Source organism: Delphinus delphis, chromosome 14 (assembly GCF_949987515.2).
Source record: "Delphinus delphis chromosome 14, mDelDel1.2, whole genome shotgun sequence".
Taxonomy (NCBI): domain Eukaryota; kingdom Metazoa; phylum Chordata; class Mammalia; order Artiodactyla; family Delphinidae; genus Delphinus; species Delphinus delphis.
Genome location: NC_082696.1, coordinates 13,335,233 through 13,363,188, shown reverse-complemented (window position 1 = coordinate 13,363,188; position 27,956 = coordinate 13,335,233). Strand labels below are relative to the sequence as shown.

Sequence of the window (27,956 nt, the reverse complement as noted above, 5' to 3'; positions counted from 1 at the left end):
GGTAATTATGTGTTTTAGGAAGAGAGGGCAGGGAAGGCAAAGGCAGGTGGGAGCGACATTGGGTGCTTTATAATTCAGGTAGCTGTGTAGATGCATAGTTTGTGCAAACAGCTACAAAGTTCTAAGGCCCTTAAAATGTTAGACGAAGGGTTCTAGTAAGCTTCACGCCAAAATTGTTGCTCTATTCTTACCTTTTCCTGGGTTCCAAAAATTACATTTGATCATACAGGAATAACTAATTTAGATTAGTGAAGTGTAAGCCAATGTCAGTTCACAGACCAGAATTTGTCAATTACTCCACAGGTGTTCATAAGGCACATGGTGATACATATCTTAAAGTTATATTGTTAACACTACCAAAGTATTATGATAATTTTTTTCTAACCAACTGTGATGTTCTAATGGGCAGGAAGTTTGAAAATTCACGGAAGGTTCTTTCCCACCTTCATTAGTACAGCTCTCACACTTTCTTTTCCTGTGGTGCAGAGAGGGAGGGACTGGAGAGGGATGGGGACAGAATGAGTAGACTTTTGGCTCTCCCTTGTTCACAGAATGAAATACAACATTCGAGACCTTTCATAATCTCAGTGCAACTTTTCTAATTATTACGTTAGAGGAGGTAAAGAGAAATTGAATAACAGTATACTGTAATATTTAATAACCTGTAGCTGTGTCCCTTTCATTCAAAAAGGAAACCAAAAGACCCAAGGGGAAAGTGGTAAATCTGGGAGACACAGGCTTGCATTGGGCCTTGTGCTCAGTGATGATGACTGCTGAATGAACGCGTCTTGCTGCATTCTTGAGTTGCTTAGGTCACTAAGAGGGGCATTCATCAGCTGTTCCTGTGAAGGCAGAACAGAATGGCTTTCCTGAGCGGAACATTACAGGGTAGAGGGATACTCTTCAAATTAAAATTCTCTGATGTATCTGATAACCTTTGGCCAGCTTAAATTCTTAACTGTCTTTAATGGTTTTTCTACACCTCCCTTTTAGAGCAATAAGGTAAGAAATTATCAATATAAAGTTACTCTGAAATTTAGCACATGCTGGGGCTTTAAAGGGAATTTGGCTAATAAATGTTGACTTAAAGAGGAAACAACTGCCTGACAATAATGTAGTTTTGAATTTATGTAGTACGTTTATAAAAATTAATACTGTTGACTCAAACACATGAAAAAATGTGCAGTTTTGAGAGTTAACTAAATGTCTCCTAATACTTTAACATTTCAATCATATAACCTTAATAGTGAAATCACTTTTTTTTCTCTCGAAATCCCACCTTGTTGTAACTACCATAAATTTGACATTTATTCATCATCCACTAGGTAGAGCTCTTCATAATTGTAGTTCTTCGTTTACCTCATGTTTTCAAAATATTCTCGAGCCAGCATTTCTAGCTTTTCTCACTTTTTTTATGGGGTAACTGACATGTCCTGTTTCTTTTCCTTTTTTGTAGTTAAACAGCTTGAATTTATGACTGCTTTTTGCAGTGAAGCACACACCATGGGAGAACCATGGGGGGGGGGTCTATTTCTCAAGCACACTACTTTATTTGCTGTTGCTCTCAACACCAAGAAGTCTTTTACCAGCTGTACAGCTTCAGGCAGACATTCTTGTGCTCGCCTTCCCTCTCAGGCTCAATTCTCTGAAGTCAGGCTTATCAGAAAAAAGCTAATCATAACCAGGATTGCCAGGGAAAAAAGAACAACTTTTTAAATGTTATGATAGAAAAAAAGACTATACTGATTTAGCTTTAAGCTCACTTTCAACAAATTCTTATTTCACAAGGGTGAAGTCATTTTTTAGCGAATCTAATACATTTTAGCATATCAGAGCATTCAGGCTGGCTTACTTAACTGTATATTTTAATGACAAAAATGCCAAGTCACAGGAAAGGGAAGGACTATGCAAAACTAACCTAGTCTTAAGCTCTTAACTTCCAGTTTGCAGGAACTACTGTGACTTGAGGAACAAATGACGTGACCCATAATAGTCTCGCCTTCTCAAGTGAAAATTCAGTGCAGTGTCATGAAAAAAAGGGGGCAGCGTTTGGCAGGGCTGTTCTAGAATAAGGGAAATTTAAGCAATATAATCACGTATTCCCATCTGTGATTCTTAATTGGATCCTGGTTTGAAGAAGCCAGTTAAAACATTTCGGGGAGAACTGGGGAAAACTTGAATTGGGTGTTTGAAGATGTTAGGGAATTACTGTGAATTTTGTTAGGTGTGATGATAGTATATGATTAAGTAGAACAGTGTCATTTTTTTTTTTACATACAAGCTGAAATATTTAAGGGTGAAGTGTAACATATTTATAACTTCAATTACTGAAACTAAGCAATGAGTATGGTTGTGCCAGTTACCGATTTATTGCCTTACTTTGTGATATTGGAGCTGGACCTATAAACATTTCTCCTTTGCCGGCTGGTACCATGTTAAGCTTTGTCAGTAGGGTAGGTGGACAGACAGTGCACGAGGAAGGGGCTTCTTTTGTTTCTGTCTCTATGCACAGCTGCCAGGGGTGCTCTTGGGACACTGATGGTTAATTTTATGTGTCAAGTTGGCTGGGCCACAGGGTGCCTAGGCTTCTAGTCAGCGTTACTCTCCCAACAGGCCTGACTCTCTACCTGGAGGGAAGGGAAGCCCTTTCCAAGGGTATTCTTTCCTTGGGTATTCTCTCTCAGTCCTAGAGTAGTAACCTTTTATCTCCTAATAGCTAATCCCATCGTTGGTTAATTTTTTATATCAAAATTATCCCTGTTCAAATTAAAGGTATGGTTTCTGTCTCCTGACTAGAACCTTGACTAATAACAATAATTACTGTCATATTTCTACTGTTTTATGTTTGAAGTTTTCCTTAAGAGTTAAACCAAATTTCTGATCATTCGTTAAATACTTTACATAAAACAAAGGACTGTTTTCCTTTCTTGTAAGAGTTCAAAATGTACAACCAGAGTCATGACTATATTGTAATACTTTTTACTGATAAATTGAGAGACGATTCATATAAATTACCTATGTATTAAAAACATGTTACTCCCAATTGTGTTAACTCATGTGTTTCAAGAGAATACTGGTATGTACACAATGTGACTTGCTATAATAGAATTTTCATAAGCTATACAAGTCTTTAATAACAAGTCAACTTAAACTTTGTTGGAAATAATTTCTACCAAAGATTCATAATTAGCATAATCCTTCAATGACTGTACAAGTTCATCCAGTAGGTCCTCTCCTTGCATAAAAGCTTCAAGATCATGAAGTGACTGGTTTATTCTGTGATCTGTGACCCGGTTCTGTGGAAAATTGTATGTTCTTATTTTCTCTGACCTTCCTTTAGTGCCAATCTATATATTAAAAGAAAAGAGACATGAAATACAGTTAAATTCAGGGCAACTAAACCTACAAATTTAACTTACCTGGAGATTAAGCTCTTGGTTTATAATTTACAACAATGTTAAGAAGCAAGTTTTAAACATTCTGAATCCTCAAGTAACATGGGAACTTGATAGAGAGAAAAGAATATAGGCTTTAAAGTCAGACAGATTAGTACTTGAATTTTGAATCCTCTCTCTGCCATTTAATACTTTAAGACTTCAGGTAATTTACTTCAACTCTATAGTTTTCCCCGTTTGTAAAATACAGACAATACCTACTGCACAGTGACGGTGCACACACACAGCCTGGCGCACAGCTGATATTCAGATGCTATAGCTGAACACATATAACCTCTGCGAACTAATCTGGTTGTCATCAGTGATGACAAAGTTATACTAAGGAGTTAACATAAAGTCAAATGTCAAACAGGAAGTAAGTTCAGTTTGCTTTGCAACTTTCTTCCATAATTTTCAAAGGATTCAAAATGAATGGGAATTCCATATACCTTTTAAAAATAACTTTGGTGAATGAGAAAGACACCTCTGAATATAAAAAACAGGGCAGAGGTGTAAGATTGCTATAAAACAAGTACAGCCCTTGGTTGAGCTACTTGAATTATACTCTAATTTCGACAAATACATTGAAATGATTTTAACACATACAAAACCTTGTTTATCTAAAAATATTTTTATCCTTTAGAAGCATTTGTAAGATTTCAGTTTTACCTGAATCTTTCTAGCATTGTATCGTTTACTTGTTTCTTCTTCTACACGCAGGCTGTATAGTTTTGCACGTAACTTTTTCATAGCCATCTCTCTATTTTTCAGTTGAGATCTCTCTTGTTGGCATTCGGAAACAACACCTGAATAGTGTTATGAGAATTAAAGAGTTTTAATAGAGAAATCTTCATTTATTATCAAGGAATACTCCTTTTTCTTCTCATTCTTTTTCTTCTTCCTTTATAAAGGGAAAAAATAGGACTCTAATATAAAAAAGGAAGACTGTAAACTTAACAAGTAACTTTTACAGTTATCGGAAAACTGAAAATTTGAGTTATAGCTCAAAGTATTTCCATATTGAAGGCATACATACTAAACAATAAGCATTAGTCATTTAAAATGGATTATTTTCTGGTACTTTCAGCTAGTCACCATAATTTTTTTTTAAAGTAATAACTACTCATTATACAAACTGAATTATAAAAGTTAATCTTATTACCAGAGTTAGTCACTATTAATATTTTTGAGTCTTTCCATCCACTTTTTTTCCTATTCCTGTTTATATAATATGTATTACATAAGACATCATCTTCAAGTTTAACGTGAGGATTTCCTCATATTAAAAAAGAAGAAAATGAGCCCAGCACTCCCATCAGCCACTCTCAGTCAACAGGAATTATGACTGAGATCATTTACAGTCGGCGGCTCTTGTATTCTTTCTAGACAACGGAGGTCTGTTAACCATATGCTCTTTCTCACATGTAAATCAACAGTAAAAACACGTTTAATAATAGTGTATTGTACACTAATAGTATTTTGAAGTCTTAAGGAATATTGAGTTATAGCTCCATTGCCTTACTGTCCAGAATTAAGACAGAACCCCTAGATGTCTGTAGATGGACTTAATGGAAAGAAGCCCCTGAAATTACCTGCAAAACTTTGCATATAAGCATGTTTTTCTGGGTAGCAGGTCCAAGCTTTCATTTTCTCAAAGGAATCCATCTCCTCCTCCCTCCAAAAAAGGGTAAGAACTAGTGATTTAGACCATTTTTTGATAAAGAAGAACCCATGATATTACGTCATTGTGAGGATTTTTTTAAATTAATGATATAGTCACTAACATGGAAATTACCTGGGCTTAGATCCCTCCCTCTTTCTGGCTTTGTAATTATCCTGCAGAGTTTCAGCTAAGGATTCAAGATAAATCAAGTATTAAATAACAACTGTATTCCTCTGATAACTGACGACCTGTGTCAGTGGAAAATTAATCAAGTAATTCAAAATTCGATTTCTTTCTTCATTGTTTTATGTTGAAGAAATAAGTACATACCTGTCGGGAGATGAACTATCCGGACAGCACTGTCTGTGGTATTTACGTGCTGCCCCCCAGCTCCGCTGGCTCGCTTAGTATCAATCCTCAAATCTTTAGGATTAATCACCAGATTAATCTATATGTAAGAGAAAAGTTGGGATTTAAAAAAATTACATGTATGATCTGTTCAAAGGGAAGAACTACCTATTTATAAATATAAATACATGTCATGTATAGAATTTATATAAGATTTAGAAGGTTTAATTTTAGGAACAGAAAGTAGTTGGAAGGACACCATTTTTTAAACTTTTCTTATTGGAAGAGCACATTATCAAAACATAAGGTAAAAGAAAAACAAACCCTCCCTCATCCTCAAAAACTGGACTTCTCTGTAATTACCCTCTTTTTACCAAAAGCAGAACTCAGAAATGTGAGTAATAGAAATGTGAATATAATAGCTAAATGATTTGACTTTAGCAGAAGGGGAAAAAAAATGACACGAGCTTAAGAACTATAGGAAGGTTTTATTTTGTTTAATTTTAAATAAAGGAGGATTTAAACATATTTAGAGGCAGAGGAGAGACAAACGGAAATGTTAAAGGCCAAGAAGTCAAGGGTGTAGACTCAATTCATAAATACACTGGGGTCTGACATCAGGATAATGCCCTGTCCTGCGAGTCACCATCCAAAGCACTGTATTTAAAAAGCTCTTTCATGAACCATTACAGCCCAGTCTGTGAGATGTCCTCAACCCCAGGAGCAGGAATCCTATCATTCACAGGCCCTCCATGTCTCCCTGGGTGGCTCCTTCTTACCGTTGCTGGAAGAATGAAATGAGATGACATATGGACCTCAGTCTTCAGTCTCCATCTTTTTCTGAAAACTCCTTACATCTCCAAGATGCTTAAGCCAAAGTGACTATATCTAGGCGTGGCTCCTCCCATCTATCCCCTTTCACTCTCTCCCTTAACTGTTCTGTTGCTCATCTAGGCTTCACATAAAACTTAGACATGAAGAAAGGAACTCCATTAACCCTATTAGAGAGAAACACTCAAACTTCCTTCTCAAATCATTCATACTCCATTCTGAAAAACAAGTCATATATTTCCTATCACTTTTCAGCAGAAGGGATATAAGCAAAATAGAACTTCCCAACTAAGCTACCTTAAAAATATTATACAGTCTGAGAATTTATCTGTGAAAATAAAGTATACTCATTATGAACACTGTAGCAATATATTTCCATTTTAATATGATTGGGTTATAAAGCAGCAATTTTGTTAAGTAATAGTTATCCTTTGTCAAAACAGGATTCTCGCTGTTAATGTTCTGAGAACAAGTCACACAAAGCAAAAGTGTTTATAAAGGTAATCACTCTCGAGCTCTATTTAATATCGTTTCTCCTGTACATGGTCTCAAAATAGCTACTTGAAGCTTAGTGGTGGAGAAAAAATAATAAATAGGCAATGTAAGATTAGATCACTTATATATCCTTAATTCTTACCATTTACTGTTAAAATCATACTTTTTGGACTGTGAGAATGTATTTGTAAAAACAACTCAACATACATGATGCAAAAGAGACACTCAATTCAGTAAAGTGAGTGTTACTCTGGGGGAGGCACTGTGCTGGTCCCAGGATTCCAAGGAGAGGGGCCTGTGGTGCCTCACCTCAGTGGGTTGGGGTAAGATCGCCACAGTCATGGTGCTGGTGTGGATGCGGCCTTGCTTCTCTGTCTTGGGCACTCTCTGTACTCTGTGCACACCTCCTTCAAATTTCATGTGCTTGTAGGCTTCTGAACCCCCAATGCTGGCAGATGCATGTCTAAGGCCACCTTGAAAACATTGGGAAAAGGGAATTATTTTATTTTTCCTACCACTTATAACAACTGACCATCACTTCTACCATCTTGAAATATATTTAAAAGAGCTACATAATAAGCATATTGATTATAAAACATACTGAAAACCTTTAACAAGTCTATGATATTCACTTAATATCTTTATTTCATATAATTATTAAACATAAAGCATTTATGGTGTTAACTGTTCAGTAACACCTCTAAAGGACCACTTTTAAAAGACTATTACTCATTCAGTGGTTAGTACTGAATGACTAATGTTTTATAGGCCATTTCAAACTTGATATATTTGCATTCAAAATTATTAAGTAAATGATAAGCATAAAACTACTTAAGCATCCTTATAAATTATAAAGCCTAGTCATGAACTTTCCAACCCTTTCCTAAAATATATGTAGATAGATAAATTAAATCTATACTTTTTCAAAACAGTTTACTGACCTATTTCACTTGGAAAATATTCCAGGGTTTCAAAATGCCATCCTTTAAATGCAGCATACTGCTGATACATATCAAATATCTCTGAGGTAAACAACATTGCCTCCTGACCCCCAACTCCTGCAGTTACCTCCAGGATCAAATCACTTTCATCCGTTTCTTCTGAGGGAACCAAAAGTAAGATAATCTGCAAATACAAAAATATCACCCCTCCTATAATTAAGACTTAAAAAAAACCCTCAATGATTAGATGTAGGATTTTAAATATTTAATTTAAAGTTTCCCTAAGCAAATAATTTAATATTGCTGATTACTGTTCAGTTATCTTGCCAATTAGAACCATATAATGCAAAATTTCCAAAAATATTAATGTTATAACTACATTATAAATGCTATATATGTTCATTTGACACTTACAGGTGTTTCTATTTTCAGGTGTTCATGTATACATATCTGTTCTCTACTCGGTTAATAATTCAGTGCTTGCTGTGAGTAGTACACTATATTGTGTACAGCATACAAAAAGATTCTAGCTCTGTCCCTGGAAATTTATAGCCTAGTATGGCAGGAAAAAAACACTCAAATTGCATTTGCATTTTTTTCGAAGCTTCTTCAACATGGAAGAGAAACTTGCCATTTTGGAACTGGAGAGGCCTTTAGAGAAGATCTGGTCCAATTCCCTCATTTTACAAGTAAAAGAAAATGAGAATAGAAGTGAGATGGCGTTAGTTACTGCCCAAACAGGCACAAGAACTCAGACCCTCGTGCCTAAATCAGTCTTCCTTTCATTACAATTCTGTGTTTCACACTGCAGTATGTACTTATTAAGGAGATACAGAAAAAAGACTTCTTAGATGAGGTGAATTAAGAAAAAAAGCTGCCAACATGTATTGGTTCTTTAATATTGACAGGCACTCTGCTAAGCACTCTACGTACTTTAATTCTTAAAACATCCTGGGCAGGTTCTATTAACAGCTCCACCTTAAGAAGTGAAAACGAAGTTTAACTCTAGTTGCCCAGTATCCCACAGCTAGAAAGCGGAAGAGCCAGAATTTGAACCCAAGGCTACCCGAGTTCTGAAGTATCACTTTGTGTTGGTCAGGAGCTATACTTGCTTTCCTACTTTTCCATCTCTCTGGCCTGTGCCAATAGAATGTGACCACTCAAATCTTAAACTAACATGATAGAGTTTACATCTGTTAATTACTAGCCAATGAACAGAAACCATTAATACGTATGTCCTTCTACGTCACAAAAAATTTAGAAAATGGGTAGAAGGCAAGCTACATGAAACCTTTCACTCTATAGTGGAACTTTTCTAGACTGGTGGTGGGGACATTAATTTTTGGTAAGTTCTACACTTGGATAAAGGGAATCTCTAAATTAAGCACCTCCTTTCCAGGATCCTTCCTCACCTTATCATGTTCTTTCACTTATATTTCCAGATATATCTGCTGTAAACCTTTAAGCTATGCTTTACAGAATTAATGAAAAGTGGATCTAATTTCATGATCCTTCGTCTAACTCCATATATTCTGCAGTTCTCCTAGATATAAAGCCAAAGCAATGCAATTCCATTTTAAAAATTCTAAGGGCCTATTCTAGGCTGGCACTGTAATAGTGTCAGAGACACAAAGATAAAGAAATGTTCCTGCTTCCTCCTACCATCGCTCCATAACCTCTTCTTCTCATCGTCCATCCCCATCCTCACCTCTCTTCAAGAAACAAAAGATGGAAAATATACTACCAACATTTCACTGCCTTTCTGGCAAATCCTATTAGTGTGACAGTCATCTTTCTTTCAGAGTTCTATCAATACAATCCTTTTAGTATGATAAAAAAACAGGGCCATGGGGAGTATGCTTTTTCCTTCTTTAAAAACCAGTTTATAATTATAAATACTAGCAAGCTGCTTAGTTCTTGACTTGCTTTTATAAACTTCTAATAAAATACATTAGAAGTAATAGCATGCACGGATGCTTTATTCCTTGCACAAATACCATACCTGATGCTTCAATTGAGCTATTTCTTTCTGACATGAAGTTATTTCACTCTCTGCAAGTTTCCTTAAGTCTTCATTTTCATCTAAGAAAAAAAGGCAGCAGGTTAAGTTTTCCTTAATTAGTATTAAATTGCTAACAGAATTCAAGGTAATAGTTTTATTGTTATTGTAGCTTAAGGGAAAAATAATAATTATCCTGTCCTTTTAATAACTGTTATTAATTTAAAGCATATTATGCATTAGTTTTCAAAAGCATGTAGTTAAAAAAATTTTTTTTTAAGTTTTTCCTGATGACAGAAGTATATGTTCAAAATAAAAAGAATCTCTATAGAAAAATATAAAGAAGCTACAAAGCTTTGCTATAATTCTGCCTCCCCAAAACATTCATATTAACAAATATGCTTTTAGTTTTCCAACTCAGACTCTACAATAACAAATGAATACACTGAGCTAGTTAGAAAGGCCGGAAGGGGAAGAGAAGGTACCACCAGTTAGACCAAAACTGAGTTAAAAAGTAGGAAGTTATTTGTCTTACTAGTAAATGCTTCATTAATATAAAAGTGTCCACCTAAATAAACATTTAGACCCAGCCTAATACTGACAGAATATTTACATGAAGCAGTCTTCTCTCTCAGGCTTTACCTAATTCTTATTTCATCTTTCAGTTTTCATTTTTACTGTACAAAATATACCTCCTCATTCCTCTATCCTATGGACCACATGCAGCCTATAGAAAGGAGACAGGCGGAAATTTTCTTAGCTATTACAATTTTCTGTTTCTGTTGAAAGAACAAACTCTATCAGCTGGAATGTTTATTCATGTATTAACAGCCAATATGCTGGGAGCTGGGGATAATATGTTAAGACCTGCCCTCAAGGCAGGATTTTAGATCATTTTACTTTCTTTATATTATTCTAGGGGAGAAAAACTCACAAAAAATAACCTAAAACATTAAGTGATTAAATACTAAAATAACAGCATGCCGAAAGATTTTTTGTTTTGGGGATGGGCAGAAAAAGGAAAGAATTAAGGAGAGAGAATGAAAACAGCAAAACTGAGATAGGCGAATATAGGGAGTGTTGGTGGAATGGCAGGGAATTATTTTGGCAAGAATTTGGTGAAATGTAAAATGTGCCTAATTAGAAAAAGGAAAAATGAATTCTAGCCCTAGTTCAACCACCAAGGTTCTCTTAGGGCAACACACCTAACTTCTGAGTCTCAGTAATCTCAAGAATAAAATGAAAGATCTGAGCTGGATGATCTCTAAGGGGCCTTTCAGCTCTGAAATGCAGTGTTCTGGTAAGGCTAAGGAGATTGGAACTAAAGTGTAGAAGTAATCTAATTTAAATACTACATTTTATTTAATGCAGTATACCCAAAACACTACCAATTTCAACATGTAATCAATATAAAAATGTATTTTTTAATATTAAGGCTTTATGGCTGCTACTTGGACTTTAAGCTTGGCTTAAGGAATGAAACCAATTTAATTTTTTCCCAAAGGATACTATGTCTTAACTATACAATTGCATTAGTCTCCCATTTTCCATGGCATCTTCAGTCCTATTCCAGGCTGCTTCCAAACTGCCATGAATCAAGATTCCTAAGCAAGAAAGCTATTCCTATCATTCACTCCCAATCTGAAAGCTTCTGCTGGCTGGCTTCTGCCAACAGGATGAAATCAAACTTTGTAGGTTAGTACTTGAGCCCCCTTACAAAATGGTTCCAACCTCCCCTTTCTTGGTTAACACAGAGTTCAGTGATTACGAGCATGAGATTTGGGGTCAGTCCTATCCAAGCTCCATTCCTTACAAACGGTGTCACCCGAGCTGAGTAATTTTATCTTTATGTCTGAGGTTCCTCTTCTGTTGAATGAGGCTAATAGAACCTACTTCATAATTTATTACGTGAATTGTATGAGTTGTTAGATAAAGGAAGCTAAGCAAAGCCTGGAATATGGCAAAGGATCAATAAAGGTTAAATTATTATGAAATCATCTAAGGGTGGGCCTTTATCCCTGTACAAGTCTTTCCCAACAAGTTCTCCTTGCTCTCCTAGGTCTTTATTGATAAATATTTTTACTTATCATCTGTATTATAATTAACTTTCTTGCCCCCAATAGATTGTGACCCTCTCTAGAGCCTTTCCAAAGTGTGGGCCACAGACCAGCAACTAAGCATCCCCAGAAGCTTGTGCAAATGCAGAAACATAGGCCCCATCCAGATTCGAATGGACATGAATCACTTGGGAAATCTGTTAAAACCGCATGTTTCTAGGTCTCAGATTCCGAGTCTGGGTTTACTTAGCACGAACCTCTCCTGTCACTTTTGCGGGTGGTCCCTGTACCACACTTAGAAACACTGCTCTCGAGCCCATAACAGGACTAGTGCCTTATTTGTCTGGCGAGCTAATCTCCTGCTATTAAATACGCAACCAGTAAAGGTCAACTTAAGTTTTGTAAAAGGGCGCAGAGCACTGTCAAGGGAGCCCAAGGAGAGGATGGGACCAGAACTCACATACAGATGCCTTGACCTCTGATGCAATCAAAAAGGGTTGCAACCGAGCAGACTTCAGACTCGGAGAGAGTGTGGACATCTGAGCAGCGGCTTAGTGGCAAGGGCAAATGAAGAGTCAAGAATCTGCTCTGAATTCCGCTCCCCTAGGCCCGGCCCTTACCATGTAGCAGGTGCCCGGTCTCCTGCAGTTCCTGTTCCTTCTCGTTCAGAAGCTTGGCCACTGCCACCAGCTCAGGCCGCCTGACCTGCAACTGGACTTCAGACCCTGCCTGGCGCTCGAGGAAGGTCCGTAGGGGTCCGCCGCGGGCGAATAGCTCTTCCAGTGGAAGGCTACCGCAGCTAACGTGTCGGCGGGCCGTGCCAGCAGCCTGCCGGGCCCACCGAAAAGCACTCCGAAGAAACCTTGACCGCATAGCTACAGCCGGACGTCCGAAGCGGACAAGAGCCGGAAGTTCCGGACGGAGCAAGTCTCGCGACACTGTGCAGCTTGGCAATAGGGGCGAGACCTACCCAAGCCCCGTCTGGCGCACGCGCAGGTTTAAAAGGGCCTCCCGGAAGCCTGGTTGGGAACTTCCGGCCAATTATTATTAAACGCCGTATTATTTGCGGAGGCCGGAAGTTGAGGGGCAGAGCTGGAAGCGATAGGGGAGGGTCCGAGAGACCTCGGGCACCTCCTCTAAAGGCAAGGTCAGACACGCCTCCTTGAACGAGCTGGGGCGGAGTGTTAGACCGGAAGGAGAAAGCAATAGGTTGTCACTACATTTTCTGACGTCGGAGATTTGTCTGCCAGCCTCTCAGTGAGGATTTAAAGTACAGCAACGGGGGGCCGCCTACTGTCCGCTAGAGGGGCTGAGGTCACAGCACGGATGTCCTCTCTCTTGCCAGCCTGGTCTGTCGTCTCCAAGAGCGAATTGTAGGATGGTTATCAGTGTGTACGTGTGTTTACTCTTCCAATTTTCCTGCTCATGTTTCTCTTTTCGACGGTGGTTAAGGTTCGTATTAACAAAGACGTGACAGGTAGACTCGAAGGCAACCACGGAGTGATTTAGCAGTCTGCTTTCCTGCCCTTTATCTACCACTTAATTTACCTGCTTTAAAACGGCTTCCTTCCACACCGAGTCTCATGCCCATTCTCACTTATTCGTTGTTACTCAGCTACTTTTTAAGGTGGTTGAGCCGTTCCGTGTTGCAACTAATCACAGCCCAGCAAAGCCTTCAGAGCCCCGCCTCCGCTAGCCCCGTCCCCACAAAACCACCAACCTCCACTCCCAAACTTGAGAGTGGATTAGTGCCAGGAATACTGAAGTTTACTGGTATAATGCTTTTGCATTTTTCAAAAGACCTTTTCATAGCCCACCAGAGGAATGTATATGAGGGAATAATACAATCTAGACAGGCCTGAGAATGCAAGGGCTGAACGTCCAATCTGGGAACTCCCACTACCTAACTGGTTTGAGCAGGATTTACTAAGTGGTGGTGTAACTGTACAGAGACCTAATATACCCAAAATCTTCTTACTTATTCTTGTAAAAAAATGGTAAAATACGGGAACCCTTGACAAGGTTAAGTCATTCTTAAGTCATCTAATCAGAATTGTTGAGGTTAAGTATAAATTCTTATAAAATGAGCTTGCATCGTTTCTTTGCTCTCTATATACAAATGCAAAGTAGAATGAGCTGACTCTCCAAATAATATAGAACAAAAATAGGTTTTGCTACTTAGAAGCTTCAACTAACTCAAATCTTTTTTCACTTTGAATGTGTATTAAGCCACACTACTTTATAAAATTGTTTTGCTTTAAAAGTGATCCAAACCCAATTTAAAAAATTCTAATCCGAGTATAGAACAGGACTGATTAGGTTGTCTGCATCTCTTTTAGGAATAGTTTTTTTCCAGGTCTAAACTCAACTTTGAATATTAGTTTAAGCATAGAAATTGTGGGAGCTACTTGAACTCAACATAAATCTCTCAGCTGAATTCTCAAAACGAGTTATTTCAAGAGTATACTTTATTATTTATAAAAGGTGCAAAAATGTAACAAGTGATAACCTTATAGAACAATGTAAAGAATCCTGCCAGCAATTATTCTCCCTCAGATGTGTAAGCAATTTAAGCAACATAATTAAGTGCACCTTTACTCCTATAGTGTTACACCAATGAGGAAACAGTAACTTTTCTAAGGATACATTGGTGAATTCTTTATTCAAAACATTTTTAAAAAGTCAGTGTAACGCATGTGCATTTTACAATAATATCCATAGGTTTCCACAATATAGTCAAATGAAAACAGCTTTAGTTTTACTTTTGTAAACTCAAAGAAATATACACTGTTCGAGATTTCTGCATTTTTTTCCATTATGGTCATGCTTAAATTCTATTACATGTTGAAAATTCTAGCATTTTCAGGAAGTCTGTTATTGTACATAGGTAAAATAATAAAATAGATTCAAGGAAGGGGGCATAAAAACCCAAAACAACTTAAGTTGGTGGAAAAATAATCTGGATTATCTATTCAATTTATAAGTACCTACAGTTATTCTGGCATTGCAAAATAACCAAACATGGCATCTCAAGTTATATTCATGCATTCAAAATTTCTTTATGGTCCACTAATAAATATTGGTGAAGTCCAAGATATGGATATAGATTATTAAGTACAATGAACATGGTAGAAAAAATCACACACGTTCAATATAAATTTTACAGAACCAAACACATTGAAATACTTTTTAATATTTAGCAAACACCCTAAAATCATATACAAGATACACTGTATTTATGACAGATAGTTTAAAGCAAGGGGGAAAAAATCAAGCCTTTTACATTATTCCAGTATTCAGTGTTCATTGTTCAGTGGAAGGCAATATAGAAAAGTACTCAGCAAAATCATCATCAATTTCGATTACCTTTTATGACAGTAAAACTAAAATCTTCACTATCCAAGGGATGCAGAGGATTAAGGTAATCATACAGGTAGTTCAAGGGAAAAAGTTAACTTTCACCTCCTTTAAGTGAATGTTCAAGCTAACACCATTTTGGAGTTTTACTTTCCCATATCAATTTCCAGTTCATTATATTTTCTTCATAGTATTGGTTAGCAGTCATTTAATGGAACCTTCTAGCAATGCTGAGGAATCTGCTCAGAATATTTTTATCTCAGTGTAAATGTCCAGTAAATTTACGTCCAGTATACCCTCTTAAAAAATGTATCACTTTACAGTGGAAAAACCTAACAGACACTACCTCAGCCAGGTGATGAAGTTCAGCATCGACAATAATAAGTCGTAATGATGGTATGTACCTTTGAATGGTGTGATATGAATGGCACTTCTGCCGTCTTTCTTCCAAAAACTGGTAACACCTGTCTAATCGTGGGAAAAAGATCAGACAAATTCCAGTTGAGGGCCATCTTACAAAATACTAGACCTGTACTCCTCAATACTACCAAGGTTACCAAAAACAAGAAGAGTTTGAGAAAATGTCACAGCTAAGAGGATACATGATGACTAAATGTAATGTGGCATCTTGAATCCTGGAACAGAAAAAAGACAGTTAAAAGCTAAGGGAATCTAAATAAAGTGTAGACTTAATAATGCATTGATATTGTTTCATTAATTGTGACAAATGTTTCATGGGTGTGTCATATATGGGTTCTATCTATACTATCCTTGGAATTTTTCTGTAAATCTAAAACTGTTCTAAAATAAAAGGTTTAATGAAAACTTTTATGAACATACAACTGCCTTTTATTTTCATATTTTCATGATAAAATTATTTAAAAAATCATACTACCTTAATAGTAAAAAGAATGCTTTCTGTTCCGTGCCAGTCAATATTTTCTACAGGCCAATCTCTTTTAGTTTAGTTTTACATCTAACCACCACATATTTATTTGGCAAATTAACTGATATTTATATTCTTCCTATCCTTGGGAATGTTTTATTTCCTGTGGAAATAAAATTTTCAAATGATTTCTCTTATTTAAACTTTGATTTAAACCTACAATATTATACACGCACTCACACATATGCATATGCACATCTAAATATATCTGTGTGTGTGTCATTGAAAGAAACATACTTCTTTGTAACTTCAGTGTGATATTGGTGAACTGAGAACAGTGATTTTTGAATCACATTATTGAACAAAGCAATAACATATTCATATATTCCTCTGTCTTAAAATAAGCTTGGTTGTATTTTTTAATGAATAATTAAATCAGATTTTTAAAGTATAGTTTGAAAAAAATCGGGGGAAAGTGCATTAAAATGGCATTTAATACATACATTCTTGAAAATGGGAATTATTATTGAGCTGGAGAACTTTGATAAAATAGTAATATTATATGTAACACTTCACTCTTTCCATGTTTATTTCATTCCCATGGCCATCCTGTAAATTATTATATTCCTCATTTGAAGATAAAGAAACAGGCTCAGAGAGGATAAGTGATTTGCCCAAAGTCACATGAGACAGAAACATAACTTGAAACCAAATTTATAATTAAAGCCTGGTATCTGGAAACAAAACTTATCACTCTGTGCACTGTTGTGTGTTGCAAGGATACTACTAAGAGTGTTGCAGAGAAGATCCGAAGCAAGTTTTTGGTATCAGTTTCATTGGTAAATATTTGAAGTTGCAGCAAGTAAGGAATAACTAAACTTTTTGCAGATTGAGTATTGTTTTCTCAGGAGAACAAACATATTGGTCAGAAATTTTTTAAAAACTGAAAAGGGCATGCAAATATAAGTGTCTGAAAACTATGAAAATTAAGGTCATAAACTGTCAACATAAATACACAGGCAAAAAAAAATTCTGGAAGTATCTTTACCACTTTTCAAAATAATTTGCCAATGTATCTAATGCAAAGTTTTCAAAACTCAAGTTTGACAGGGTTCTATCTATAGACATTTTGGACCTAAGAAATTTTAGGTGGCTTATTTTCCTATTTTCTGATTGTATGTTAAATTTCTTCCTTGTATATTTCTTCCTCAACACATCTGGTATATTACATTTTTTGCAAATGTAGTTTGTTACAATTACAATATGACATTTTTTTCAATGTAAGTTAAAAGTGTATAGAAAAAAATGGATAAATTCAAAAAATAAGAATCAGGTATTATTTTAAATCAGCTTAATGGGGTGAAAGTGTATTTTTTTGCCCCTAATAAATAAATACTATTTACTTATTTCTACAATCTTTTTGCAAAACCGAACTATCAGGTAACTATATGATACACATTTCATTCCACAAGAATCTAGGCAGCATTAAAGGATACGAATAAACACCCCATGCACCATGACCAAATATCAGAACTGGTCATCCTATGTACATATTTTAAAATTGAAAAAAAATGACCACATTATATGGTCTTGATTTTTGCACTTCATAGTGTTGATATCAAAATTGTGTTTTGCTATTGTTCTCTTGCCAGTGCACCTGCTGTGCTTAGAGCTGCCCTATAACACTGTCGGGACATCTGTATTACCTTTAGGTAACATCATAAGAGTTATCCAGAGTAAAGAAGCATCATGCATTCATTATTAGTGTGATCTATGTTCAAGATCCATCTCTGAAGAAACCTCTCCAATTTATATAAATATATGTATACATATTCATATATAATCTATATCCTCTACTTTTCTTTCCATTATAGACACATCTGAAGTTAGGCATTATTTAAAGAGCATTAACCTCTTTCTGTGTGCATTAGGAGATTCTAACAGTATACAAAGATAACTTGGCAATGTAAAATATAAAGTGTACCTTCTAAAGTGCTAATTTTTCCCCAGGGAGGAATTTACTCACTAGGAAAAATCAAACTCTACCAAAACAAATATTGTGCTCTTGGAATGGTAGCATAGACACCAGTTGAGGGCTTTTTTTTGTTTATTATAGCTCTGTAATTAAAACTGAAGGAATTATACCATACTTTAAAAATTGGTAGCGTTGCAAGTACACAGACATACTCTTACATGGAAACTTTAAACATTTTGAAATTAAAAGAGAAACACTCCCCTCCCCTGAAAATAGGAATTTAGCAGGGAAATCTCACGTAACATCTGATGTGTAAATCTACTCTAGAATCATTCTCAACACAACTTCCTAATCAGATTTCAAAAGGATATACTAGCTTCAAAATCTGTATACTACAAATGCCCAGAGTTAGAGATTAGGACTCTTTATAAGGGCCCTTATCTTTTACATTTGGTAAAATATTAAAGGTATTGTCAAACAGACAATTCATCTAATAGTCCAAAGTATCTTATAAAGATAACTTATGACTAGCAAGTCACCATCATATATAGTAACAACAAGAATATAAAGTCTACATTTAAAAAGATTGATGCATGCAGTGTATCATAGCATATTACATATTTTCTAGTCATGTGCCTCAAACACAGCAACAAGTATGATATTACAACATATATGTGTATACAGCATAGTAGCATAACAATTCTAATCAAGAAAAAAATTAGATAATTTAGGAACAATAAACTTCACAATAGAAGTGATGATTGTTCTTTTAGCTTTTTCTTCACTCGTTAGGAAAAAAATACGACATTTTGTAAACATCTTCATAGCTATCTTTTTCACCATATTACTGAAAACTATTGTTCAAATAGTAAATATCTAATTGACATGGATAAAGCATGTCTTAACACACTAACACTTTCAGACAGAAACACGCATTTGTTAAAAGAAATAATAATTATAAATATTTTCTATCTTGTATTTTAACTACATTTTCATAAATAATGTATTTAAAAGTGCTGAATATAGTAGGATAGTCAGCAACGCCAGTGTAAACAGAACGTTTTGTTTTCTACTCTGCAAACTTTTTTTTTTAAATCCCATTTTGTCAAACACTGCAACAGTTAAAATATTTGCATAGGGAATAGATAATAGCCCTTTTAATCATATCTCCTGAATTCTGTATAAGTTAGAAAATCAAATTCACTTAAAAAAGCAATTCTTGAAATGTTTTAAGTTTATGGCAAAAGAAAATTACGATGTCAACCTTTCAAGTAAAATAAATGTTAAAAAGAAAACCCCAAACTTGGTTTTTTTAAAAAAACTTTAATAAATTAAAAAAATGAGAGGTAGTTAAAAAAATGACAAAGGAAACTTATAATTTTAATATCCTTAATATAAGGCCAGTATTCTTAGTGGATATAAATATGTTTAAAACTTTCATTTTAGGTTACTCAATATTTATTAAGTTTAAGATTAAAAAAATAGCCTCCAGGGGATGTTAATATTCAAATGTAACACCTTGATATAAATATGACACTGACTTTTGTGTGTGTGTGCGAGAGAGGATACTGTTTTCTTGAATGTCAAAAGTACGTGCCAATGTCAGGCAAGTATTTTTTGTCTTAAAGATTTAGTAGTACATATAAAAAATAATACGGCAGCTGAAAGATTTGAGCACTGTACTGCCTTTCAATTATGGATCAGAATGGTTTGGTTTTAACATTTTTTAAATAAGTCATTTTTAAGATACTATGTGAAAACAGTTAAGGTCTGAAGTAGAGAATTGTCTTCTAGAGAACCCCTATAAAACTTTTCTTGCTTAAAAACTTAGCTTTTCTTGGATTTCACTTTCAAGGAAAATATGCCACAGCACAGATGCTATTCATCAAAAGTTTTATGATGCTACATATAGGCATTCCTTTATTAAATCCTTTCTTTATATTCCAAAACTAAGTTATCAAGCTTATTATTATTATTTTTTTGCTAAAGTACATACTTTACACAACCATTTTAGAACTGGAGAGCCAGTCTTTAATAAATTAATTACAGTATTGGACATCTGATACATAGATTCATTTTCCTCTATTACAGTTAAAAACAATATCACTCTTTGATTTGTCTTTGAGATAGAATATCTTCAAATTGTTTTGTGCTTTTTTTTCTCTTTTCTTCATATATATACATATATGAAGAAAACCCTTCCGTAATGAAAATGCCACAGTTTTGGCAGTGAACAACCAGAGGAATTCCCCATTAGGATTTTCCAACAAACAGAGATAAATAGCTCTTTTTTCATGTACAGAAATATTGGCTTCAAAATTAGTGTACTGAACACAGTATATAGCATGTTGAATATCATAGTTACAATTTAAAAATTGGCTTTTTCTGTCTTAGATTATATTTAAAAATGCAAACCACAGCCAACTTTTTGGCAATTATTTCTATAAGACCATATTGCACGAAAGTCCTTAAATACAGATATAAGTTATGCCATTGGCTTAAATATTAACAACAACTACATGGCAAATGAAGCAGTTTTACTTTGCACATGCAGTCTCTGGATACACTAGGAGACTGTTCATAGGACTACAAATACAGTTTGCTTGCAAGTAGAATGCGTGTTGAATGAAACAAACTTAATTTGGCAATTCATTGTTTCAGGTGGTATTTTCTCCAAACGTAACCATGGATAACCTTGATACAAAATGGAGACAAAGACCATATGGTTGTATTTTCACAGTAGCCTGAGGAATGCTAAACTGTAGTTCTCCAGGAACTCAGTTTCAGGTGTTATTTAACTACTTTTATTTCTCATCCCAGCCCTCCAAAATGATTTTTTAAAAATAAAAATTAAGATTCAGAAGTAGAGCTGGCAGTACTTTCAACAAATGACTTATAAATCTGAGAGTTCAAAAACCTTGGGAAAGAATCTCTGTGCATTAAGGTATATATCTGAAGTTGGGCATCTTCATACATGTGAGCATTAGGATCCAACAGATTTCTGTTGATCACCTCTCTAACTCGAGAATCGAGGCTGACCTAAAAAGAAATAAGAGCAGATACATTAAATAATATTTTTTCAAAAGATCTCAACTAAGTAAGTATAGATTCATGACATTTCAGAGGAACCTCACAGAATAACTCTAAAATCTTGAGGTTAGGGGCTTCCCTGGTGGCGCAGTGGTTGAGAGTCCACCTGCCGATGCAGGGGACGCGGGTTCGTGCCCGGGTCCGGGAAGATCCCACATGCCGCGGAGCGGCTGGTTCCGTGAGCCATGGCCGCTGGGCCTGCGCTTCCGGAGCCTGTGCTCCGCCACGGGAGAGGCCACAACGGTGAGAGGCCCGCATACCGCAAAAAAAAACAAAAACAAAAACAAAAAAACAACAAAAAACCAAAATCTTGAGGTTATGTTTTCAAAGGTTACATAATAACCCTACATACTTTTCTCCTTCAAAAGTTGAATTAAACAAACAAAAACCAACTTTTAAACCAGAATTTTAGTTCAGAGATCTTGGCTTACTTGGATGTATCTTTTCTACGCATTCACTCAGGAGTTTTTTTGACAATTTCTGTTCATTGTTGCGGTGCTAGAGAATTCCCTGGCCAGAATACAAATTGACGTCCTCCTATTATGAGACTGCTGGGGTAACTCTTGATGGAACAAGGTAAAAATCTGGCAGAGAGTAGTTCTCTGTCCAAACTTAACACGTATATCAAGTGCTGATTCCCGATAGTTTCAAATCCCAACAAGTCCTCCCGTGTCAGAAGGAGGACACCAGGAATGTGGAAGGGCTGAGTAGAGCAGAACGACAGCACACACTCTTCAGCTCTTCTATCTACCTGGCATGACATAGGACCCTCTGTAGCCCATACCTAGGAATACATCCAAAGGTCTCTGTACTAAAGATTAAGCAGAATATTTACTTGAAATTCAATCTCTGAAAGGAGAAATGTAAGTAGGAATTCAGAGTACCCATTAATCATACAGTGTTATTTGAAAAGTGTAAAGAAATTAGATTCTGCAAGTGATTCAGTTTTGTTTTTTGTTTTGTTTTGGTTTTTTCCTCCCTAAATGCTAATCTGATTGGAACTGGTAGAGCATGTTGAAATGGGAAGGGGGGGAAATTAAATACCAATAGATGCACACTCTGGGAAAAGAACTAAGGTCTGCTCTGAAATGACATGTTAGCAACACCCTGTAAGAGGCAAACCACCTCAGAGTCTTGATTGGTGTCCATAGTTCTCACTGTTGAACAAAGACTAGGGCATTGTGATCCACAGTTATTTGTCTCATGACGTACTCAAGTCTATACAAACCTTTCCTATTTATAGCTGAACGTTTTGTCACAAGCATTTTGCAAAAGTCTTTTTGGTTTCGGCTTCTTTTCCCACCCACTGTTTGGACTAAGCCTGGGATCTGAAACAGTCCCAATGACGGAAGCCACTCAGATTCCATTTGGTGTCCCCAGATGCCTGAGCTCAACAGCCCATGTGGCGTTGGGTTCCTTGATATACACCAGGGATGGCTGCTAGGGGAGGATGTGTCGGGAAATGGTGATCCAGACTCAATTTCTGTGGTGTAGCTAGACTAACTTATATAGAGAAAAAATTAAACGTTCCTTGGCTGAACTATATATTCTTCTCTCTAAATTCTAAAGAAAAAAGAAAAGATGTTCTGGAAATGGATCGTTTGCATTTTATTCTCTGTGTTGCTGCCATAAGAGGTCATCGTCAAGTACCAAGTAATAAAAAGTACAGAATTTTTATCTAAGCTTTTTCTTTAAAAATATCATTTGTTTTTCTACTCAAAAGGAGAATATTGACATTGGAGTTTAAACTGATAGATCTTATTCTGAAATGTGGTGTTATGGTCAAGTGAATCTTAACAAACATATTCTATTATTTTTGTAAATGGTGCTCTTACTTTCAAACTTGGGAACTTTTTCTTTCATTGGAGAGAGAAACATTAGATTAGTGATAAAGAGGTCATTTATTTCTTAAATAATAGCATAATGCAATATATGCTATTTAACATATATGTTCCCTAACACATATAATTAACATATTTAACATGTGATAAACTGATAACAGTTTATCAGGAGCTGGAATAATATTAGTTATCTGAAGACAGAGAAATAAAATAATTTGAATTAGTAAATGTGTTGAGTCTTCATTGAATAATTTAAAAATTTTTTGGCTAATTAAGAACAGTAGTGAAATGCAGTACAGAAAGTAGTACCATTCAGCATTCAGTAATCTGTAACAAAAACACATTTGCTATTTCCTTTTGAAAAATAACATATTTTCCTAAATATCTGGTTGTTTGTTTGAAAAGGTTGTCTGTCAAAAGAAGTGTAGAGAGGTCAAACAACAAGGATAAACCCCATGAGCATAACAGTCTATAGTTTCATCTTGTAGCATCTTTGTGCTTCGATTGTGGAACATCTATAATACAAGATAGTGTGGGTGGATCCCAGCATGGGCCTGAGCCATTGTCACCCTAGGATTCACCCATGATTGGATGGCTTGTAAGGCCAATGCGTAGGACTGAGGAGTTTCCTGTAAAGAACTCATGCTAGGGGAAGAGAAAGTTGAGTAGCACAAGACGAGAGCTATCCTTGGGCAATGGAAATTCTTTTCTTAGTCCTCACAGACTCCCATTTAGGTGGGGTGAAGGGAGGGACGCAGTGCAGCAATAACAGTTAAAAAACGATCTACTACTGTGGGACAGGGCACCAGAGGGCACTGAGAGACTTGGCAGCATTTAACTGGCAGTTTTAGCAGTGCTGGAAATGTTGGCAGTGTTGAGAGGTGGTAACTGAAGCTTTAAAAAGGCATAAGTGACTTTGTGACAGGACTCAATGAACTTGGAAGCATCCATTCCCACAGGGAGTAGGAGACAGAGAAGAAGAAAAGCACGTGGCTTGCAAACATAAAAATACGCACCAGCAACTCCACAAACTAACTGGGGGGAAAATGAAATGAAAGCTAAAGGTTCAACAAGAGTATGGGGGGTAAAGTGGGGAGGATGAAAACAGAAATCTTTCTAGTGTGGTTGGGAAAACCTGGGTCAAATTGAATTAAATATTATGCTTGATAGATTTCCTAGCAATGGAGCCAATTCATGTAAAATAGGTCAGTATTGGCAAAAGGGAGCACACCAAGTTTTGACCCTGTCTTCCTCTTCTAGTCATCATGGAAATTTTGACTCTTTGGACATTTTTTCGGTGGAATTGTACTGAAGATGATGAATTACCACTAAAAGTCTTTTACTCTCATAAAGACCCTCCTAAGTCAATTAATTCCTTGAACAATTTTTTTACACATAATGATTTAATTTTTCTCCCATTTTTTCCACTTTATTTTTAATTTTACTGAAGCTGCTTTACTTAGGATTATTTTCTAAGTAAAATTCTGATTAATTTTTTTCTTTTTCCTTTATAAGTCCACGTTGAATTTTACCAATTATAGTTTTTGCCATTGGAAATGTTCTTTATAATTTTAACTAAATTCGGTCTTCTCACGTAAAATTTTACAGATCTGAAGGCTATCTGGTTTTCCTATCTGTTTTAATACACTTTTACCATGTGTGTTTTTAGTCATATTATTTTGTGTTGGTTATTTCTACTGAAAATAATTATAAATTACATATAAGATTGATTATTGGAATGTGTTTCTTGGACCAAACATCACTGGTAGGATGAAGTGGAGTAACCATATTTCTGATGGCGTACAAATGATGGGAAAGTTAATCTTGTTTCTGAAGGAGAGTTCAGACATGTGGTTAAGGTTACTAGTTCTTATCGTGTCTCAAGTTCAAGTTTGGGTTCATAGAAATCCATAGTAGTATCATGAATGGAATACAATGGAATAACTCATCAGCGTATTGTAGCTGGAAGAGCATCACACTTGGAATCTGAAGATCTTAGGGTTGTGTTCTCTCTCTACCAGATATAATTCTAATATCCTTGTTTTACTTCTCTGAAAATCAATTTCCTTTCCTATGAAATGGTGCCATGTGTCCTAGAGGCTAAAGGATTCTTGTGAGACTTATACTGTAATAATATACATAAGACCATTTTGTCAACAACAAAGTTTAAGCCCAGTGTAAAGTAATAATAGTAATGATAATAATAATTGAGCATATGTATAATGACACCTCAAACCCAATGTCTTTAGACTTTGTATCAACTTGAATTTTGCCTTCTCAGAGTGACCTTCCCTGACTAACCCTATTCTAACTACATCATTTGACCTCCACCCCCATCATAATGTTTATCACGATTTTTAGTTACTTGTTTTTGACATGATTTGTTTGTCTTCCTAAAATGAAAGCTCCATAAGGTATAGGCCAACGTTCACCATCATATCCCTAACATCTAGCCCAGTACCTGGCTCGTGGGAAGTACTCAATAAATATTTTTTGAATGAAAATATGCATGCACAAAGAAAGGAATCTAGGAAAGTACAATCATGAGTCCTGTTTAGAAAAACTGATTTAAATTATTGGAAGTGCTAAATTCACATGATTTTGCACGAAGAAACATCTGTCTATGTGCACACATAGGCCACATGTCTTTCTCATATGCATTATGTTTAGATAATTCTGGTGTTTAAATAGGCTTTTTGCTTTTTTCTCCCTGATAGCAACTGGAAGTTTAGGGTGAAATCAGAAGAAGCAAACAGTTCCTACTACTATAAAAATTGTCATTCAGCAGAGCCTGAAAGTCATAGATTTAGTGTTTTTTTAGCTTTTTCCATTCCCACATTCTACAGAACAAGGTATCTAAGGCTGCAGAGCACTGAAGTGAGTTTCTTAGTGTTAAACAGATGGTTAAGTGGTGGGGCTGGATTACAGCCCTGGTTAAGGACAGTGCTGTCACTAGATATCTGAACACACATAGTTTTCTTCAATTCCAATAAGTCTTACAGTTGTTTCAGCATTTATAGATATTTCTTTATTCAACAGCTCAATGCTGTTTAAGTTGGTCATAACTTTTAAGCAGACTTTTTATTAAAGTTCCTTATTTTGCTGGGTTTGTCTTTTCAATACTTAAGTTGCCACTGGCATCTGTGATGTGCAAGTGTACTATTTGTCTTAAATTCCTCTTTATTACGTCCATTTGTTTTCCCTTTGAGGACAAAAAAGAAAATTCACTTTTGAAAGAAATGTTATTTTTGTCTGTTTTTAGATTTTTTTTTTTTAATTTAAAATTTGGTCATTTCCCCTCTTGAAATGCATGCTATGCCGAGAGTGGAAGTTATATTGCCTCTTGGTTGTAAACATCTATTTTATAACATAACATCCAAATTATTAAAAATGCATATAACATGATCTTAAAACAACGAATTGTAACATTCAGCACTCTGGTTTCATGAAGGAAATATGCTATGTATATATAATTTTTTTTTTTTTTTTTTGTGGTACGCGGGCCGCTCACTGTTGTGGCCTCTCCCGTTGCGGAGCACAGGCTCCGGACGCGCAGGCTCAGCGGCCATGGCTCACGGGCCCAGCCACTCCGCGGCATGTGGGATCCTCCCGGACCGGGGCAGGAACCCGCGTCCCCTGCATCGGCAGGCGGGCTCTCAACCACTGCGCCACCAGGGAAGCCCCAATGTATATATAATATTAAGAATGTAGACCTCCTTAACGTTTAACAAAGGGCAACATGATGACCCAATCTAATTAAAGTAAAATGAAAGTCTAGTGAAGAAAACTGAGGTTCTGGTTAAGAATAAAGTCCTGACAATTTTCAGTTATTTAGTTATTACCATTTTACAAATGATTCAAGTGTTCATATTCTTTAAAAATATTCTGAGTAGAAAAAAAAAAAAAAAATTCTGAGTAGAAACAGATTGTCTGGCTCCAAAGTGGGAAGTAGATTCCCAACTCCGATGGCCTTGCAGTGGTTGCTCTGAGCGCCATGTTAAGACAGGCTCTGAGGTTGAATCTGGGTACAGCAGTGAGGAAGACCGTGACTAACTGGCCATGACATTTGGAGGGGAGAATGCAGTAGTACCACAAGGGCCTTACAGCTGCCATTCTGGACTTGGTTTACTATCCTCTGTGCCCCTTTGAATTTTGATTTTTATAAACAAATCAACTGAATACCGAGGCCCAGAAAAAGTGAACTGATTTATCCCAGGCCACACAATTAAGTTGGAGCTGAGCATGGACTAGAATCTGTCCACCCGAGTGTTAGTTCAGTGTTCTTACTTCTATATAGTCAGGGCTCTCTGGATGGGACATGTGTTCTCTCCAGTGGTGGAAAACAAAACTTGAAGGGTGATAACACAGTATCACTAAACAGTTAGCAGTGTATTGTTGATTAGAAATGGACAAGTTTTTGCATAGAAGGTCAGTGAGATATAATATTTTGGAAAGGGCCCTGGGATAGCTAGAAAGTGAGTGCCATTTTGGGAGTATATAAGTGAGTCAAGTCATCTGACTGGGTTCAAAAGTAAATATATCTGTACGTGGGCTTAAAATGTAACTTCTTAACAATTATCTTTTATAATTGCCTGCTTTGGGTTTATTCAATTTTGCTGCTAAATAATAAGTGTAATTACTATGTTGACAGGAGAGCCATCAGTTGGCTAAACAGAGGTACTTCATACAGTCCAATCACTTAGATTCTATGTTGAGAATTATTTATATGTCAGCAAACAAGTGGACAAATGATAAAAATTTGAATTTTACCTCTGCCTCTGGTATTTAGAGAATATTAAAGGAGAGAGGCTATTACACTAAATATTAGTCTATTTAGTTTAGGAAAGGTCATGTTCTTATTCAGGAAATAATATTTTAATGACTTTTTGGTGAAACTCATGTTCAAAGTAAAGAAATTTGGTTAAAACAAAACTCCATTACTTTTGCAAAATAATGAAAATCCAATAATTTATATTTCAGTAATCAATAACTATGATATCTCTAAACTGTGGCCCAGAGAAGAAGTAATTTTGTGAAAA

At 35.9% G+C, this 27,956-nt stretch overlaps 2 protein-coding genes and 1 long non-coding RNA gene across 6 annotated transcripts in view; 1 reads left to right on the top strand and 2 right to left on the bottom strand.

Annotated features, from left to right (window-relative positions):
- Positions 1-27,956, top strand: part of LOC132436837 (uncharacterized) — a 76,027-nt gene that overhangs the window by 3,913 nt on the left and 44,158 nt on the right. The gene's annotated exons all lie outside the window — the stretch shown is intronic.
- On the bottom strand, positions 2,964-13,613 carry MTRF1L (mitochondrial translation release factor 1 like). 3 transcript variants are annotated; one of them, XM_060029745.1, is made up of 7 exons: positions 12,389-13,611; positions 9,715-9,794; positions 7,713-7,896; positions 7,081-7,244; positions 5,428-5,545; positions 4,104-4,240; positions 2,964-3,347 (listed from the first exon to the last, which is right to left on the bottom strand). In XM_060029745.1, the coding sequence occupies exons 1-7, from the start codon at positions 12,639-12,641 to the stop codon at positions 3,147-3,149; spliced, it is 1,137 nt and encodes a 378-aa protein (XP_059885728.1). In that variant the 5' UTR covers positions 12,642-13,611; the 3' UTR covers positions 2,964-3,146. The 3 variants fall into 3 exon arrangements, with proteins under 3 accessions (XP_059885728.1, XP_059885731.1, XP_059885730.1); XM_060029748.2 differs by having other exon boundaries at positions 12,498-12,635; XM_060029747.1 differs by lacking the exon at positions 2,964-3,347 and having other exon boundaries at positions 4,110-4,335; positions 12,389-13,613.
- Positions 15,413-27,956, bottom strand: part of RGS17 (regulator of G protein signaling 17) — an 87,225-nt gene continuing 74,681 nt past the window's right edge. For both annotated transcript variants that reach the window (XM_060029749.1, XM_060029750.2), the window contains exon 5: positions 15,413-21,025. In XM_060029749.1, coding sequence (XP_059885732.1) covers positions 20,837-21,025 — 189 coding nt within the window. In that variant the 3' untranslated portion in view covers positions 15,413-20,836. The remainder of the gene's footprint in view (positions 21,026-27,956) is intronic.